Source organism: Mya arenaria, chromosome 1 (assembly GCF_026914265.1).
Source record: "Mya arenaria isolate MELC-2E11 chromosome 1, ASM2691426v1".
NCBI lineage: Eukaryota > Metazoa > Mollusca > Bivalvia > Myida > Myidae > Mya > Mya arenaria.
The window spans coordinates 34015476-34032113 of record NC_069122.1 but is presented as its reverse complement, the minus strand read 5'-3'; the positions used below and the strand labels follow the sequence as shown (position 1 = coordinate 34032113).

The 16638-nt window shown below is 37.7% G+C and overlaps 2 protein-coding genes across 2 annotated transcripts; both read left to right on the top strand.

Moving 5' to 3' along the window:
- Nucleotides 1-30: 30 nt before the first annotated feature.
- LOC128236793 (17-beta-hydroxysteroid dehydrogenase type 6-like) lies at nt 31-4796 on the top strand. Its single transcript, XM_052951906.1, has 5 exons — nt 31-444; nt 994-1255; nt 2931-3094; nt 3831-3936; nt 4341-4796. Exons 1-5 carry the CDS (start codon nt 102-104, stop codon nt 4429-4431), a joined length of 966 nt encoding a protein of 321 aa, XP_052807866.1. The 5' UTR covers nt 31-101; the 3' UTR covers nt 4432-4796.
- A 1735-nt stretch (nt 4797-6531) lies between these two features.
- On the top strand, nt 6532-11403 carry LOC128226636 (dehydrogenase/reductase SDR family member 9-like). The gene is made up of 4 exons (XM_052936601.1): nt 6532-6690; nt 10077-10203; nt 10619-10880; nt 11208-11403. Exons 1-4 carry the CDS (start codon nt 6532-6534, stop codon nt 11401-11403), a joined length of 744 nt encoding a protein of 247 aa, XP_052792561.1.
- Nucleotides 11404-16638: the final 5235 nt, after the last annotated feature.

The window sequence follows — 16638 nt, the reverse complement described above, 5'->3', positions numbered from 1 at the left end:
TTTAAAATCATACACTGATAGCGAGTGATAAACAGTTACACGTAGTAAGAAATAAGTAGGATCATAGGAATATACAGTACTATAAATATACTATTACAGCAATGAGCTGGTGTTGCTTATTGTCAAGTTATTCTTTCTTTGGCTTTGTATTGCTGTGCCTGTATCTTTTAATTAAATCCTACCGATTTAAGCAGAAATTAGCGAGTTTTAAAGACAGATATGTAGTAATAACCGGATGCGACACAGGATTCGGACACAAACTAGCAAAACGCTTAGACGTGCTGGGTTTTAAAGTTTTTGCAGCGTGTTTCACACAGAATGGAGTGGAAGAATTATCATCAACCTGCTCTAAGAACGTCACTCCAATTCGAATGGACGTTACGAACGATGACAGTATAAACAAGGCGGTGGAAGAAGTGACGAACCTCTTACCTGATGATAAGGGTAATAGTATTCGGTAACCTTTTGGGGAAAAGCTGTAGTAGTTGGTATTCGTATACTGGTGGATGACACGTGAATATGATTAATATTTTATTTGGCAATTTTATTTAACGAACATATTTGGAAAATCGGAGAATGTGGTACCGTGTTAGAATACTTTTACTGCTGGTTGGCTACGATTGTGCGAATTGTGGTGCCAGGAGCTTTTCTCCTGAACTATATGTAAAGGAGTTCATGCAAATATTACTGTTATTCATAGTACTTAATACGCCGAAAAACAACAAAAATAACAGTTTTTCGAAACATATCCGTCTAATAAATTTATCAAATAAATTATATATCATAATAACGTGTTTAGAAGTAAACACAAGGTACAGTTTCACCACGCAAGTGTCGACAGCTCATTTTCTTTGCACCACCAATGAGTTGTGGAGCGGGCGTTTATTAGCCATGCCCTTATGGTGGTGGTGTTTTGTATTGACGGTGACGGTGAAGGTGACGTTGAGGATGATGATTCTGATGATGAATAGTTTTGTATTTTTCTTCGCTTAGGCTTATGGGCGGTGGTAAACAACGCGGGAGTCTTGGGAACCACATCGGGTCCAACGTTCTGGGCTACACGGGCCGATTACGACAACGTCCTCGCCGTCAATCTGTACGGGGTGGTACTGGTCACCAACGCCTTCATGCCGCTCATTATGAAGGAGAAGGGAAGGGTGGTGAACACGTCCAGCATCGCCGGGAGGTTCGCTTTCGCGAACGCGCCGTACGCAGTGTCCAAATATGGCGTCGAGGCGTTCTCGGATAACTTGAGGTAAGCAGTAGTGAAGTCAGCTCTGCCATAACACTCTTGACACATATTTTACATATATTTCGTCTTAATGTACTTAATCCCATAGTCTAATCGTTCATATGAAAGAATAGTATCATAGCATATTATCAATATACATATTATTATCGATGTATGCTTTTCAAGGTAAGCCATCCATTATTAGGATGGAAACATGTGTTAATGGATTGAAGATACTATCGGCGAGAGTATTTATATGTCTTCTTTAAATTTATAAACCATTATACAATTTTTACGGGATTAAAATTTTGAATCACACCATCGTGACGCTTATATTATGATATGGTATACCTAAGGGAGGTAATAAAAAAATAATCACTATGACTATATCGTATATAGCAATGCTATTCCTGTGTGTCTTTAAATGCATAATGACATAACTGTCTGTAGAAAAAAAAACTCTCGGTGAAAACTTTCAAAGTATCCGAAGTTAACATTTTGTAAATTTAAAATGAAACTTTATCAGAAGTATTTTGAAATATTACGGATGGGTTACCTTAAATGCAAACGGATGTTTGATTCCTCTCACTAAGAGGTATTTTCGTTACAGATAAGTCACAACTATAACACGTATTTAAGTCTTTTTAAAGCATGATCTCTTCATGTTAAATGGTATTAAACTAGAAGGCTATCTATATGAGTAAGCCTATAATACACATGGATATTTACATGTGTTTAACATGATGCCCAAATTTTCAAACTCTCAAAAAATCTTAAATAGTACAGTTAGGACTGTACTTATTCTTAAATGAATAGTTCGCATTTAATTATATGAGTGTTCTTTAATTAAGTGTAGCATAAAGGTGTATAATAAAATTACGTAATTTAAATCAAAACATTTTCTTTTGTCATATGATGTTTATCTTTACTCTGTGTGTTTCCTATACCAGTACATGTAGTCTATGTATAAAATGTGTCCATGTTTTGAACTTATTCGAAGACAATAAATAAAACGATACTATTTCACTCATCAGAATGTGTACAAGTTCATAAAGGTATACAAAAGGCTGACAATAAATTATAAAACTATCTTTGTTTGCTTAAGAAGTTTGTTGTTTAGGCGAACAATGTTGAATGTGAATGTTTGACGTTGTTTCTTTTCACCCTAACCTTATTTGAACATTTTGCTTTTATTAAGAAACTACTGTTTCATATTTCAAACTCTGTTTTGCCTGTCCATTCACATTGTTTGTGTTTATATATAACTAGTTACGATTCACACGTCCTAATAAACTGTTCTGTTCTGTTCTGCTGATCTACAAAATACCTGTCAACATGTCAATTCAGGCAAAGTATGGTTCGTAAGTACAATAATCATAAATACCTTCTCATATAAGCATTAAATAGATTTCATACAAATGATAAGCGTACTCGGGACACCTCGGCCATTTTCCATCGAAAACAACCTAAAAATCAAAAATCAATTTGAATTTAGTAACACAACATACACAGTAACACAACATACACGTTAAACACTACTTTTAATTAGTGCTATGATATAAAAGTTTACGAATTACTTCTACTGATGTACCGACATACATCCGATTTAGTTTTCGATGGAAAATGGCCGAGGTGTTTCAAATGATGATAAGCATCCACGCCCAGAAGAAGCAGCATTTATCTATATGTACATTTTCAGGAGGGACGTATACAAGACGGGAGTGACTGTCCACATGTTGGAGCCTGGCTTCCACAAGACGCCCCTCTTAAACATTGAGACTCAGAAGAAGAGAATCGAGCAGAAACTGAAAACACTGCCAGAGGTCTGGAAGAAAGACTTGCCATCAGACATTGCGGATATAAGTACGCATTGGACATTGTTATGCCTTCGATAAGTAAAAAAACTTTGAGTATGGATTTTGACATACTTTTTTTGAAAAAGGCGGACCTGCTGGCTGTATAAGCTGAGTGTATATGATAAATGATATACACTGTCAGGCATTCTTTGAACAAGTTAAAGTTCTTTAATATACCATTATGAAGTTTAGTATGAATGCATATAAATTGTTTATTTTCACAATTAACATAAAATTCAAGCAGTTTAAATATTAGGAGGTAGAAACAGCACGAACCAAATATAAAGACAGTACATGTGCATATACATATTGCCCTTCCTTGAGCGGAACAGTGCATCATGTCAACCTGAGGCAAAGTCTCAACTCGCCTTTGGCGTCATTCTCATTTATCAGAGGTTTGATTATGATAAATCCAACGCATGTGTTCTCTTTCCGGTGTACGAGACTAAGAATAAATCATCATCATTCTTGTGAATGCATTGTCGTCTGATACTCAATATAAATAAAGCGCCTAAACGGCACTGATGAAACGGTAGAACGTAAACCCCGTATCGTATCGTACTATGACGGGAGCGGTTAACAGTGAGCTAGTGGGTAACAATTAAGGGTTAAAGCGAACATCGTTGTCCGCTGAAGTTGCCTATATTTATAAACCAAATAAAAGGAGTGAGGTATAATTATATTTAATATCAAACTCGACAGTTTATTCCCGTTACAAAAATTTGGCCGTCATTTTTTTTCAGTGTCCAAGCGATTCTCTGGCTTTATTGACAAGGTAGGCAGCAGTAACCTTGACCTCGTTGTTGGCGCATACGAACACGCCGTCACTGCAAAGCACCCTAAATACAGGTGCATATATAGTTAATTCAATCATTTATTTGAAGCTTTCATTGCTTAGTAATTTAAGCAAGTACCCAAAATCAATATAAAATACAAACGCGTATGCAGTTATTTAAATCATCAAGTTTTAATAGCTCAGTAATTAAGGCTTGTACCCTCAATCATTATAAAATGCAGGTGATATGTATTTATTTCAATCATTAAATCTCAGCTTTCATTGCTCAGTAGTTTAGGCTAGTACATTGAATCATAATAAAATATATGTGCATATGTACTTATTTCAATCATTAAATCAAAGCTTTCATTGTTCATTACAACTGACAGTGGTCATATAAGTTGGTGATATATAATATATACCCTATAACCTAAATCATTTTCAATTCGTTATTGACATGTGATATATTTTGTTACAGATATGTGGTAGGCTGGGATGCCAACTACTTCTTCCGCCCTCTTTGGATGTTGCCAGAATGGCTCAGCGACTTCATTTTGTCCAGGCTTTAAACAACAAGTGGTTATAAATTATCTTGCGTATTTGACGCGATACCGGAACAAAAAATACGGTTCTTATGTATTGCAATTGACGACATTTCATTCCAAAACTGGCCGCATACGGACCCAAAGTCGGCTAATACATATATCTGCCGTTTTGATTGGCTACTAAACTCGCCAAATACGGGATTCGTGAAATGAAACATTTTCATTTGACTGTCGCAACTCGCCTTTATATGTGATTGCTAAGCAATATTAAAATTGATTTATTTTATTTTCGTTTTAAAGTTACTGTTTTTGAAAACTAATATGGATTTACTATTACATACATATTGATAAGTATGTCCATGTTAGCCTATTAAATACTTAAACCACTTTGTACGGGTTGTTATTACAGTTGTGTTTAACCTGTTGGATTTTATGACAATTATATCTTTTGAAACCAGCACTCATCAAACTGGAAGTGTATTTTTTACATTTCGGAAGCTTATTACTGATTTTTCTACAATCTGAAGTAAATCCTGTATGATGTACAGGATGCACAGTCGCAGGATATGACCCTCTACAACACAAGATATCTCATTTTTGCCCTCATACTATCATGCTAGATATTATAACCCTGTGTCCGTGACCAGGATCTACACTCCAAGGTATGTTATGACCACACCCTTATAATCCCAAGAGCGCATTGTTTAGGACCATCATCTATACCAATTCTAATCCAAACTGACCATGATTGTCACCCAAACCTAGGGCCATGCAACCTCTAAGTTTTCCTGGCAGATTTGTGATAAAAAGCGTGCAAGTGATCGAAGACAATTCACTCCGTTGCCTGTAGTAATTGCGAAAAAAGTACAATACAGATTGCATGAAAATGAATAACCGTATATATGGAACGCCATAGAACAGCGAAACGAGTTGGTATTGTTGTAACTGTGGACTCCCCAACGTCAACTCAAGTTAATTTGAAGACACAACATCACTTATATTGAACACCTCTGATTCCCGCTCCTCTGTCTCTACATATCCTGAAATCCCATAAAATTTGGGCCACCCCAACTCGCATCATCTACAAGGAAAACTCACCAAACAACTATCCAGAAGAAACATATTTGGTAACTCACCATTAACTTCCAACGTATGCGGGCCAAGAAAGAAGATTTCTGAACTTTACTCCAATACTCAGACCCTGATGACATTATCGCTTCTGAACTATGGCTGCAATCGTCAATTCATGAGCAGGAAGTCCTACATGACAACTGCAGGTTCGCTGCAAGGAAGGACTGGAAGTCGAGCCCCCAATGTGGAGTAGCGATTATAGCACAAACCATCTAGGATACCTTTGAGATTGATTTAGAGTCTAGTGCTGAGATTGCAACCGCAACCATAACATTCTCAAGCCTTAAAACTCCAACTAGGTATGTGCGGTCTATTGTCTTTCTGAAAACTACTTGGACACCATGGAAGAACTGCGTAGACGCCTCACATCCATCTCGAGCAGCCATACTAAACATACACCTTTTGTTTACTGGTCTTCAAGTTCTGTTTCAACCAACAAATACCATATTCCAATAAACAACAACTTTATCGAAACATTGCAAGACATTGGATAAGAAAAAAAATGTCGACATCCCATCTCGTCTTGACAACATCCTAGATATATTCGCCACAAACCTTCTATTAAAGATAAATGCATCCCGATCCTCGGCATAAGTGACCATGCCTTTGGTCTGACCGATTCCATCATCATACCATTAAGAAAACAACCTATACACCCATCTTATTCACCTACATATTACTCTACTTCCAAGCCTATCAACACATTGTTGAATATATTCTAGAAGGAGTAAACTGCTGCTTTAAGCAAGTTTGTCCTGTCCAAGTTGACATCAGCTCACTACAGCCAACCGTAGTGTAACCGCTTAATTCGCCGTTCAACGCGGAGGAAGAAACGTCCCTACAAGAAAGCCCGACGATCCAATACAAGAAAAGATCCAACTCACCACCAAAAATGAATGCACGAAGGCCCACGTCAAGTATGTCAGAGATCTGGTGTCAGACGACAATTCCAAGATGTTTTACACCTTTGTGAAAAGTAAAACGTGTGACAGCATGGGTAAGCTACTTAAGAGTGATGGTATGAACCACATTGATGCGACCATGAAGGCAGAAATACTGAACAAGCACTTTTCGTCAGTATTTATCCATGAGGGTGATACACCGCTACCAGAACTCGGAGAATCCCCTTACCCTGATGCCCCGTATGTTCAAGTTATTATATATGGACATTGCTTCAAGTCTCAGCCCAACAAAGCCACAATACCTGATTCTATGAGCTTTCGAATCTTGGAAGAAACAGCGCCAGCCCTTACTTTTATTTTAGAAGACACATTAGAACAAGGGAAATTCCAGATGACTGGAGAGTAGCAAACGTATCACATATTTTCAAGAAGGGAAATGAGAGCAAACCATCAAACTACAGACAAGCCTCCCTTAATTCCGTGGCCTACAAGCTCCTCGAGCATATCATCCACAGAATCTTGATGCAGTTTTTCGATTGCGAAGACATCATCAGCCAGTAATAACACGGGTTCGGTTATTATATCATATGATCAGTGAGATACTTCACTTAGGAACTTGACTTAAGTTGTTTTATCATTACCGGCCGTAGCCCAAATTTCTCGAAAAAAAATCTATAGGTATCTTATAACAGGATTAAGCTAAACTCACATTTTGTGTTTTTCTATAATTTAAGTGATATTACTTTTTAAGATTTTTTAGGCTTTAAATAATAATAATATTTATGATATTTACAATAAACCGTTTTTCATTTATCAAAATCATATTGAAATATGTTTTTGGCAAATTGAAATAAGCTACTTTAACTTGCCGACCTTAAGAAGTTTTGAAAAATTAGGGCCAGCAGTCTATTCATCACAATTATCTTTATTCGATTGTAAAATTTCACCGCTCACTCTTCAGTTTTATTGCAGATTTTGGCGTTTCATTCTTTTTTTTCATTTTGGGAAACGATTGTGCTATTTGTACGACATTGATGACAATGATCTGTCTGTATTTGCCAATTTAATATCGACATGAAATATTGACTTGGCGCAAAATATTGATGATGAAAGTAATAATTAAGACCAAAGTGATAAATAAACATTGTTAAAAGAGGCGATATAGCTACAAATGATCAATGAATCCATGAATGGTTTCCCCGGAGTAAATACAAAGTTAGACATTATAAGTTTGTGTTTGTTAAATGAAAAAAAAGGTCGACCGGGGACTCGATACGACAAATCAAACCATTGATTAACGCCCATGTTAAATTGCATTGCAATGATCTGGGATAGTTCTTCATACATTGTCTTCCAAGCGAATCAATATGATTTATCACTGTGAAAAAAGATGTATAAAGTAACATTGTCAACGACGCAATTTTATCGCAATCCGTACATAATATAACGTAAACAGAGAGGTGGAGAATAGTTACTAGAGCGGGTGAGTGTTCATGTGTTCAAATTGTTCATGGATTATTACAGATGTTAATTACCAATCCTGAAAAGTAACTGGAGGTCGGTTTAAATATGGGGATTCATGTCCAAAGCAGAGCAAAGAGCCTTAGACCGTTTTTGGAATTGATCATTTATATCTATTTCAAACTTCTTCCTATTGTTCTTGATGCAAATGTACGAGCATAAAACGATCAGTAGCAGGAAGGCTTAATGTACACATTTAAGATGCACTCTTACTCCCAAATTAGACAATTAATTCAATTGTTTTAATATATCAAAAAGGATGAATAAATGTCCAATGCAATGGTTCTAATACTGGATACCGAGTTTCATTTAAAAGAAAGGTGTAGAAAACACGGTATTTCTACATTTTGAGACGATAGTAGATCACTGTAAAACAAGACTATGAGGGGAAAAGGGTTTTGATCCTTTACCCCACCCCCACCCCCCCCCCCCCACCCCACAGGGAATTGACCATGACCATTTTATGAAAGTGTATCATCTTACAAACATTTTAAGACATGTTCACGCCCTGGCCTTTTGGGCGTTTGGAAACATTTACAACATTAACGAAAATAACTTAAAACGCGTTATTAAGAAATTATGAATGTATTTATTGATTGTGTGTGTGTGTATGTATGTGTGTGTGTGTCAGATATTTGAATTTTTGGTTTGTGTAATGTGCCGATGAGCTTGTAATAAATATGCTTAAGTCAAAAATAAATTTTCCGTTCTTTTCGGATATTAAAAATGGGTGCAGTAAATTTTTTAGTTAACAACTGTTTCTAATAAAATCTGTTTCAAAAGGCGATATTTGACGTAAGAGGGGCCGTTCTAACTTGGCGGCTCAAATTCAGACCCTACTCTCTTCTACTCTTTAAAATTTGACACACAAACATGAACAATTTTTAACTAATTGTAATAACGGGTCCACAACCACCACAATATACAAAGCTGCCGCCGCCACCTCACCAACACCACAACCACAACCACCCTACAGAAACCACCACCGCCATACAACTACTTCTTCTGCAGCTTTTACTACTACTACTACTACTACTACTACTACTACTACTACTACTACTACTACTACTACTACTACTACTACTACTACTACTACTACTACTACTACTACTACTACCTACTACCTACTACTACTACTACTACCACTGCCACTACTACTACTACTACTACTACTACTACTACTACTACTACTACTACTACTACTACTACTACTACCTACTACTACTACTACTACTACTACTACTACTACTACTACTACTACTACTACTACTACTACTACTTACTACCTACTACCTACTACTACTACTACTACTACTACAACTACTACTTCTACTACCTACTACTACTACTACTACTACTACTACTACTACTACTACTACTACTACTACTACTACTACTACTACTACTACTACTACTACTACTACTACTACACTACTACTACTACTACTACCTACTACCTACTACTACTACTACTACTACTACTACTACTACCACTGCTACTACTACTACTACTACTACTACTACATCTACTACTACTACTACTACTACTACTTCTACATCTTCTTCTACTACGTGTCATTACTTCTACTCTTAATAGTAATTATAACATAAAGTACTTGTAAACCGAAGAACTGATATTTTTTCTGTAAATTTCTGGAAGGGGTGGGGGCTGAGTGGGAGGCGGCCTCCACCACCCCTGCTAAGATAAATTTCTTTATCAGCCTTTGTAAACTGTCTTGAAACCCCACATGTATCCGTTAAGTATATGAAATATCAATACTGTACAAACGTTTGACCTTGTTTTAAAAACATACACTGATAGTGAGTGATAAACATTTACATGTAGCAAGTAATAAGTAGGATCATATAGGAATTTACTATAAATATACTGTTACAACAATGAGCTGGTGTTGCTTATTGTCAAGTTATTCATTCTTTGGCTTTGCATTGCTGTGCCTGTATCTTTTAATTAAATCCTACCGATTTAAGCAGAAATTAGCGAGTTTTAAAGACAAATATGTACTAATAACTGGGTGCGACTCAGGATTCGGACACAAACTAGCAAAACGTTTGGACGTGCTAGGTTTTTAAGTCTTTGCAGCGTGTTTCACACAGAATGGAGTGGAAGAATTATCATCTACCTGCTCTAAGAACGTCACTCCAATTCGAATGGACGTAACGAACGATGACAGTATAAAAAGGGCGGTGGAAGAAATCACGAACCTCTTACCTGACAAAAAGGGTAATGTTATTGGGTAACTATTTCGGGGAAATTCAGCTGTTGTAGTTGGTGTGCGTGTACAGGTGAATGACCGGATGCCAACTGGATTGGCTTTGGTTATTACTAGCAAATGAACACATCTACGATGGCTAAATAAATACAACTGTTTTGGTTAAAATACATGATTTACGGTTAGATGATGATGATGATGATGATGATGATGATGATGATGATGATGATGATGATGATGATGATGATGATATATTATGATGATGATGATGATGATATTAATTATAAGGATTAGGAGGATGAGGAGGAGGTGGAGGAGGATGGTGGTGGTGATGGTATTTTTTTGTGGTGACGGTGAAGGTAAAGTTGATGATTACGATAATGATGATGAATAGTGTTTTAATTCATCTTTATTTTCTTTCCTCAGGCCTATGGACAGTGGTTAACAACGCGGGAGTCTTGGGAACCACATCGGGTCCAACATTCTGGGCGACACGGGCCGACTACGACAACGTTCTAGCCGTCAATCTGTACGGGGTGGTACTGGTCACCAACGCCTTCATGCCGCTCATTATGAAGGAGAAGGGAAGGGTGGTGAATACGTCCAGCATCGCCGGGAGGTTCGCTTTCGGGAACGCGCCGTATGCTGTGTCCAAACATGGCGTCGAGGCGTTCTCTGATAACTTGAGGTAACCAGTCGTGAAGTCAGCTCCGTCATTGTACTCTTAAAATATCATTTGCATAAGTTATAATTTCTTCTAAATATCCTTAATCCCATAATTTACTCGTTTGAACATGTAAAAGAATAGTATCATATCATATTATCAATACTCATATTATTATCGATGTATGCTTTTTCAGGTAAGCCATCCATCATTAGGATGGAAACATGTGTTAATGGATTAAAGATACTATTGGCGAGAGTATTTATATGCTTTATCTAAAATGGCCGAGGTGTTGCGAATGATGATAAGCATCGATGCCGAGAAGAAGCAGCATAAAATATACATATTCAGGAGGGACGTATACAAGACGGGAGTGACAGTCCACATGTTGGAGCCCGGCTTCCACAAGACGCCCCTTTTAAGCGTTGAGGCTCAGAAGAAAAGAACTGAGCAGAAATTGAAAACGCTGCCAGATGTCTGGAAGAAAGACTTGCCATCAGACATTGCGGACATAAGTACGCCTTGGACGTTTTTATGCCGACGATAAGTAAAACCTTTATATTGATGTTGACAGACTTTGTTTTGAAAGAGGCGCACATTCACAGACCGTTTATTCTTAAATAGCCAGTGTAAACCTGTTGGCTGTATTAACGTAGTCTTTATTATAAATGATAATATTCAGGCTTTCTTCGAATAAGTAAAAAAAGTTCTTTTTTAAGTATTTTCCATTATGAAGTTCTTTATTTATACAATATAAAGTGTTTTGTTCATTATTAAAACAAATAATGTAAGCAGTTCAAATATTAGGAGGTTGAAACAACACGATCCAATGTCAAAGAAGATACATATTCATAATGTATATTGCCTACCTTGAGGGGAATGTTAATTCGCCAATATCTTCTGATATAAAAAGCGTCCTAACAGCACAGACGAAACGGTAGGAGGTAAAACCAGTATCGCATCGTACAATGACGTATGTGGGTAACAGTGCGCGGGTAACAGTGTGGTGTTACAGTGATCATTGTTGCCCGCTGAAGTTGTATATATATTGTAAAAGGAATAAAAGGATTGAGCTATGATAATACCTACTTAATATCAAACTCTACAGTTAATTCCATGTAACTTAATTTTGCCGTCATTTTTCCCAGTGGCCAAACGTTTCTCGGGCTTTGTGGACAAGGTAGGCAGCAGCAACCTTGACGTCGTTGAACACGCCGTCACTGCAAAGTGCCCCAAATACAGGTGAATATATATAGTTAATTTAATTATTGATTCCCAGCTAAGTAATCAATGCAAGTACCCAAAATAATATTAAATAGAAACGCGTATGTAATAATTTCAGTCATTAAGTCCAAGCTTTCAGTGCCCAGTAAGCCTTATACCCTCAATCATTATAAAAATACAGATGATATGTTGTTATTCAATCATTAAGTGGAAGCTTTCACTGTTCATTATAACTACTAGTGGTCATATAAGTTGGTGATATTAAGTATATGTCATACGCTAAATCACTTTCAATTCGTCGTAAACATGTGATATATTTTGTTACAGATATCCGGTAGGCTGGGACGCCAATTACATCTTCCGCCCTCTTTGGATGGCGCCGGAATGGTTCAGCGACTTCATTTTGTCCAGGCTTTAAACAACAATCAATATATAACGCTATATATCAATTAACTTATCGTATTTGACGCGATACTGGAACAATCATAGTTCTTATACTTTTAAATTGACGAAGTCGGCAAATACGAGCTTCTGCCGATTTGATTGGCTACAAAACCAAATCAGGGATTCGAGGAATGGACACTTTTCATTGGCTGTCGAAATTCGCCCTAATACGAGAATGCCGAAATTCTTAAAATCGTCAGCCATTTTATTTTTGTTTTACAGACTGTTTTTAAAAAATGTGTTCCTCGTTTAAAATAATTTGGAAGTACAAGCCTATTAAATACTTTAACCACTTTGAACGTTTTGTTATTAGTGTTTTGTTTAATTGAAGCTGCACAGATTGACCGTTTTGGCAATTCTTTTTAAAATAAATGTATTGGAATGATCCAATGTTTGCGAAAATGTCTTGAAAAAAAATAATACAAGACTGCTGACAAAATATCAGACAGTAGTTATTCATATTTAGGTTTGAAAATTGATATTTTAAGTCTTAAAAGCGTAACTAACGCTTGAAGAAAAATGTAATTTGTGCAGTTTTCCAACCAATTGAGATCTCTTGTATTGTAAGTTATCTTTAATACATGACTGTATTTTTTTGTATAGTTTGGAAGCCTGTGACTGATTTTTCTACTGTCAAATATAAATCCCTGCATGCTGTCCATGATTGGATGTACAGTAACAAGATCTGACCCTTCAGCCAAAGGTATCTTTTTGTTGCCCTCATAGCATATTGTCTCTACAGGAGGGGATGTTGTACTCCTGCTTCTGGGATAAGAATTCTCACTCCAAGCTCATGTCATGAGTACACCCTTATGATCCCAACATTGTTTGCAACCGAAAGCACATTGTTAAGGACCATCATCTATACCTCCCACCAATTCCAATCAAACATGATTGTCACCCATACCAAGGGCCGTGCACCCCCGTGTTTCTCTGCTATATATGTGGGAAAGCTTGCAAGTGATCGATGACCATCCACGTTGTTACTTGAAGTGACTGCCAAAAGATGTCATACAGACTGCATACAGATAAGTAGCCTTAATATGAAACGCTAGGGAACAACGAAACGAGTTGGTACTGTTGTAACTGTGGACCCCGAAACTTCCACTCAAGTTTATTTGAAGATACAACTTCTCGTATATTTAATACCTCTGATTCCCGCTTCTCAGTCTCTACAGAAGAGTCCATCCTGGAATCCCATAGCATTGGGTCACTGCAAATTGCATCATCCCCAAGAAAATAGCATCGAACACCAATCCATATTTTGTTTTCGGTTACTCACCATTAACTTACAACAAATGCGGGCCAATAAAGAAGATTTTTGAACTTAACTTCAATTCTCAGACCCTGATGACATTATCGGTTCTGAACTTTGGCTTTAACCTTCAATACATGTGCGGGAAGTCCTACATGACAACTATCGGTTCGCTGCAAAGAAGGACCGGAAGTCGAGCTCCCATGGTGAGTAGCGATTATAACCAAAGCCATCTTGGATGCCTCTGAGATTAATATAGAGTCTAGTGCTGAGATTGTAGCCGCTACCATACCATTATCAAGGCTTAAAACCCCAATTATAGTATGTGCGGTATATCGTCCACCTGATTACAACTTGGGGACCATTGAAAAACTGCGTAGATGCCACACATCAATCTCGAGCAGCAATACTAAACATACACTATATGTCAGTATATGTCAGTGGGGATGCTAATCTGCCCGACATAGACTGGTCTTCAAATTCTGTATCAACCAACAGCGACCATATTCCAATAAACAACAATTTTATCGAAACATTGCTAAACATTGGATGCGAAAAAAATGTCGACTTCCCTTCGCGTCTATAACCCGTCTTACTAACCTCTGGAAATCAGCTGACTTGAAAAGCATGGGTACCAAACTTACATAATTTTCATCCCAGTTCACTGCAGTTTACTATACTCCCATGCCTATCAACACATTGTGGAATACAAGAAGGAGTGCATTGCTGCTATAAGCAAGTTTGTCCCGTCCAAGATGACATCGACTCGCTATTAAAGCCAACCGTAGTGTAATTCGCCGTTCAACGCGCAGGAAGAATATGCTTACAAGATAGCCCGACGATCAAAAAGAAGAAAACATTGGGGCAATTCTAGAGAGATCCAACTCACTACAAAGAAGGAAAACAAGAAGGCCAATGACCAGTATGAAGCAATTGGTGTCAGATGAATCCAAGAAGCTTTACACCTTTGTAAAAAGTAAAACGTGTGACAGCAGGAGAGTGAACGTAGAAGCCACGTTGATGCGACCATACAAACTGAAATACCGAACAAGCAGTGATCGTCAGTATTTACCAAACATGGTGATACACCGCTACCACAATTGGTAAACTCCCTTACCCTGATGCCATATCCTCTGGCACCAGCCCTTAGTTTTATTTTCAAGCCTCATTGGAAAAATGCAAAGACACAGATGACTGTATAGGAGCAAAGGGCTCATCTATTTTGAGGAAGTTGGATAAGAGCAAACCTTCAAACTACAGACCAGTTCTCCTCTTGACTCAGTGGCCTGCAAGCTCTTCGAGCACTTACTTGATTCAGTTCTTCGACTGAAAAGACATCATGAAGCAGTACTAACACGGCTTCAGGAAACAGCGGTCCTCGCAACAAGCCTTGACAGCTCTCAACAGGTAGACACCATCTTGTTGGACTGAACATTTATGGTGTGCGAGGGAAGATATTGGAGTGAACCAACAGCTTTTTAAGCTACCGAAGCCAGCGGCATTCCCTTGAAGGTAAAACCTCGAGAACTGCACCGGTGACATCAGATGCCTCCCACTCGACCTCGTACCTCTACTGTTCTTGGTGTATGTCAAAGACCTGTCTCAGTGTGTCCAGTCCACTACGAATAGACTGTTGACTCCTTGATGTGTAGGATCACCAAGAACGTTGCAGATATCCAGGCCCTACAGGACGACAAACTATAGGACTGGGAAATGAAGTGGCTAATGGGAGTTCAACCTTTACAAGTGTGGGCTTCTCCATATCTCTAACAAGCGAAAGAACATAACTACCGAATACATCATCCATGGCAAACAGCATATTAAGTCTAAGAATCAAAATATCTTGGAGCTGTCCCCACAAACAACCTGTCCTTGAATGCCTATATCAATATGACAACCAAAAAGGCAATTAACACCACAGCCTTTCTTAGGCTTCCTTAATCAGGCCTAGTTTAATATGCTGACAAAGTCTGAAACTCTTACACACAGACCAACATCAACAAAGCGCCGCAACACAGAGCTACATGATTCCTTTCTGGGAATTACTCACGCAATGCTTAACACAATTTGATTGAAGAGCCAACAGCAGCGGAGGAAAGAGGCTTAAGCTGTTATGTTTTACAAGTGAACGATCAACCTAATCACTGTATCTAGCCACAGCATCGTCACGTCCCCAGCCTTGGATGCCTTCAAGGCTGGAATTGCGGCTTCACTTTGATTATAACCTGCATTTAAACAAATTCACTTGGAACCTTCCCTCACTTGTGTATATAGTCCCAACGGTGCGACAATGTCACATACGTTGCCCTACATCGATACTGCAAGAAGAAGAAAAAGAAATTGGAGACGGAGGTGTTGACGTGTCAACTTGTGGTAGACGTTTTAAGATATAATTACGAATATATATGCTTCCATACAATGAACAGTGCATTTGGCTATATTCATTAGTCCGTACAATGTCACTATTATGGATTTATGCCAAAACCAGTCCAAAGTAGAAAAGCAGAATCCATGAATTAAAGAGACAAACAAGTTTCAATAATAAGGTAAGGTAGATATTATAATGTTACCAAATAAAATGTCATAGCAAACGTACTGGGTAATTAATAAAGACTCGTAAGCAGGCAATTTCATATTGGCTACGATGTTTCCCCGCAGTCAGCAATATTGGCCTCGCTTGGCTCAGACCAATATGCTGGCCTCGGACAAACAACTCGGCGAATATAAAATCGCCTAATAAATATCTTTTTAATATGAATGTTTGAACGCATGTAAGTTTATTAAATTGGACGGCTTTTTATTATGCAAGAACATACATGTATTGCCAATAAATTGAAATTAATACTGGTATTAATCTTT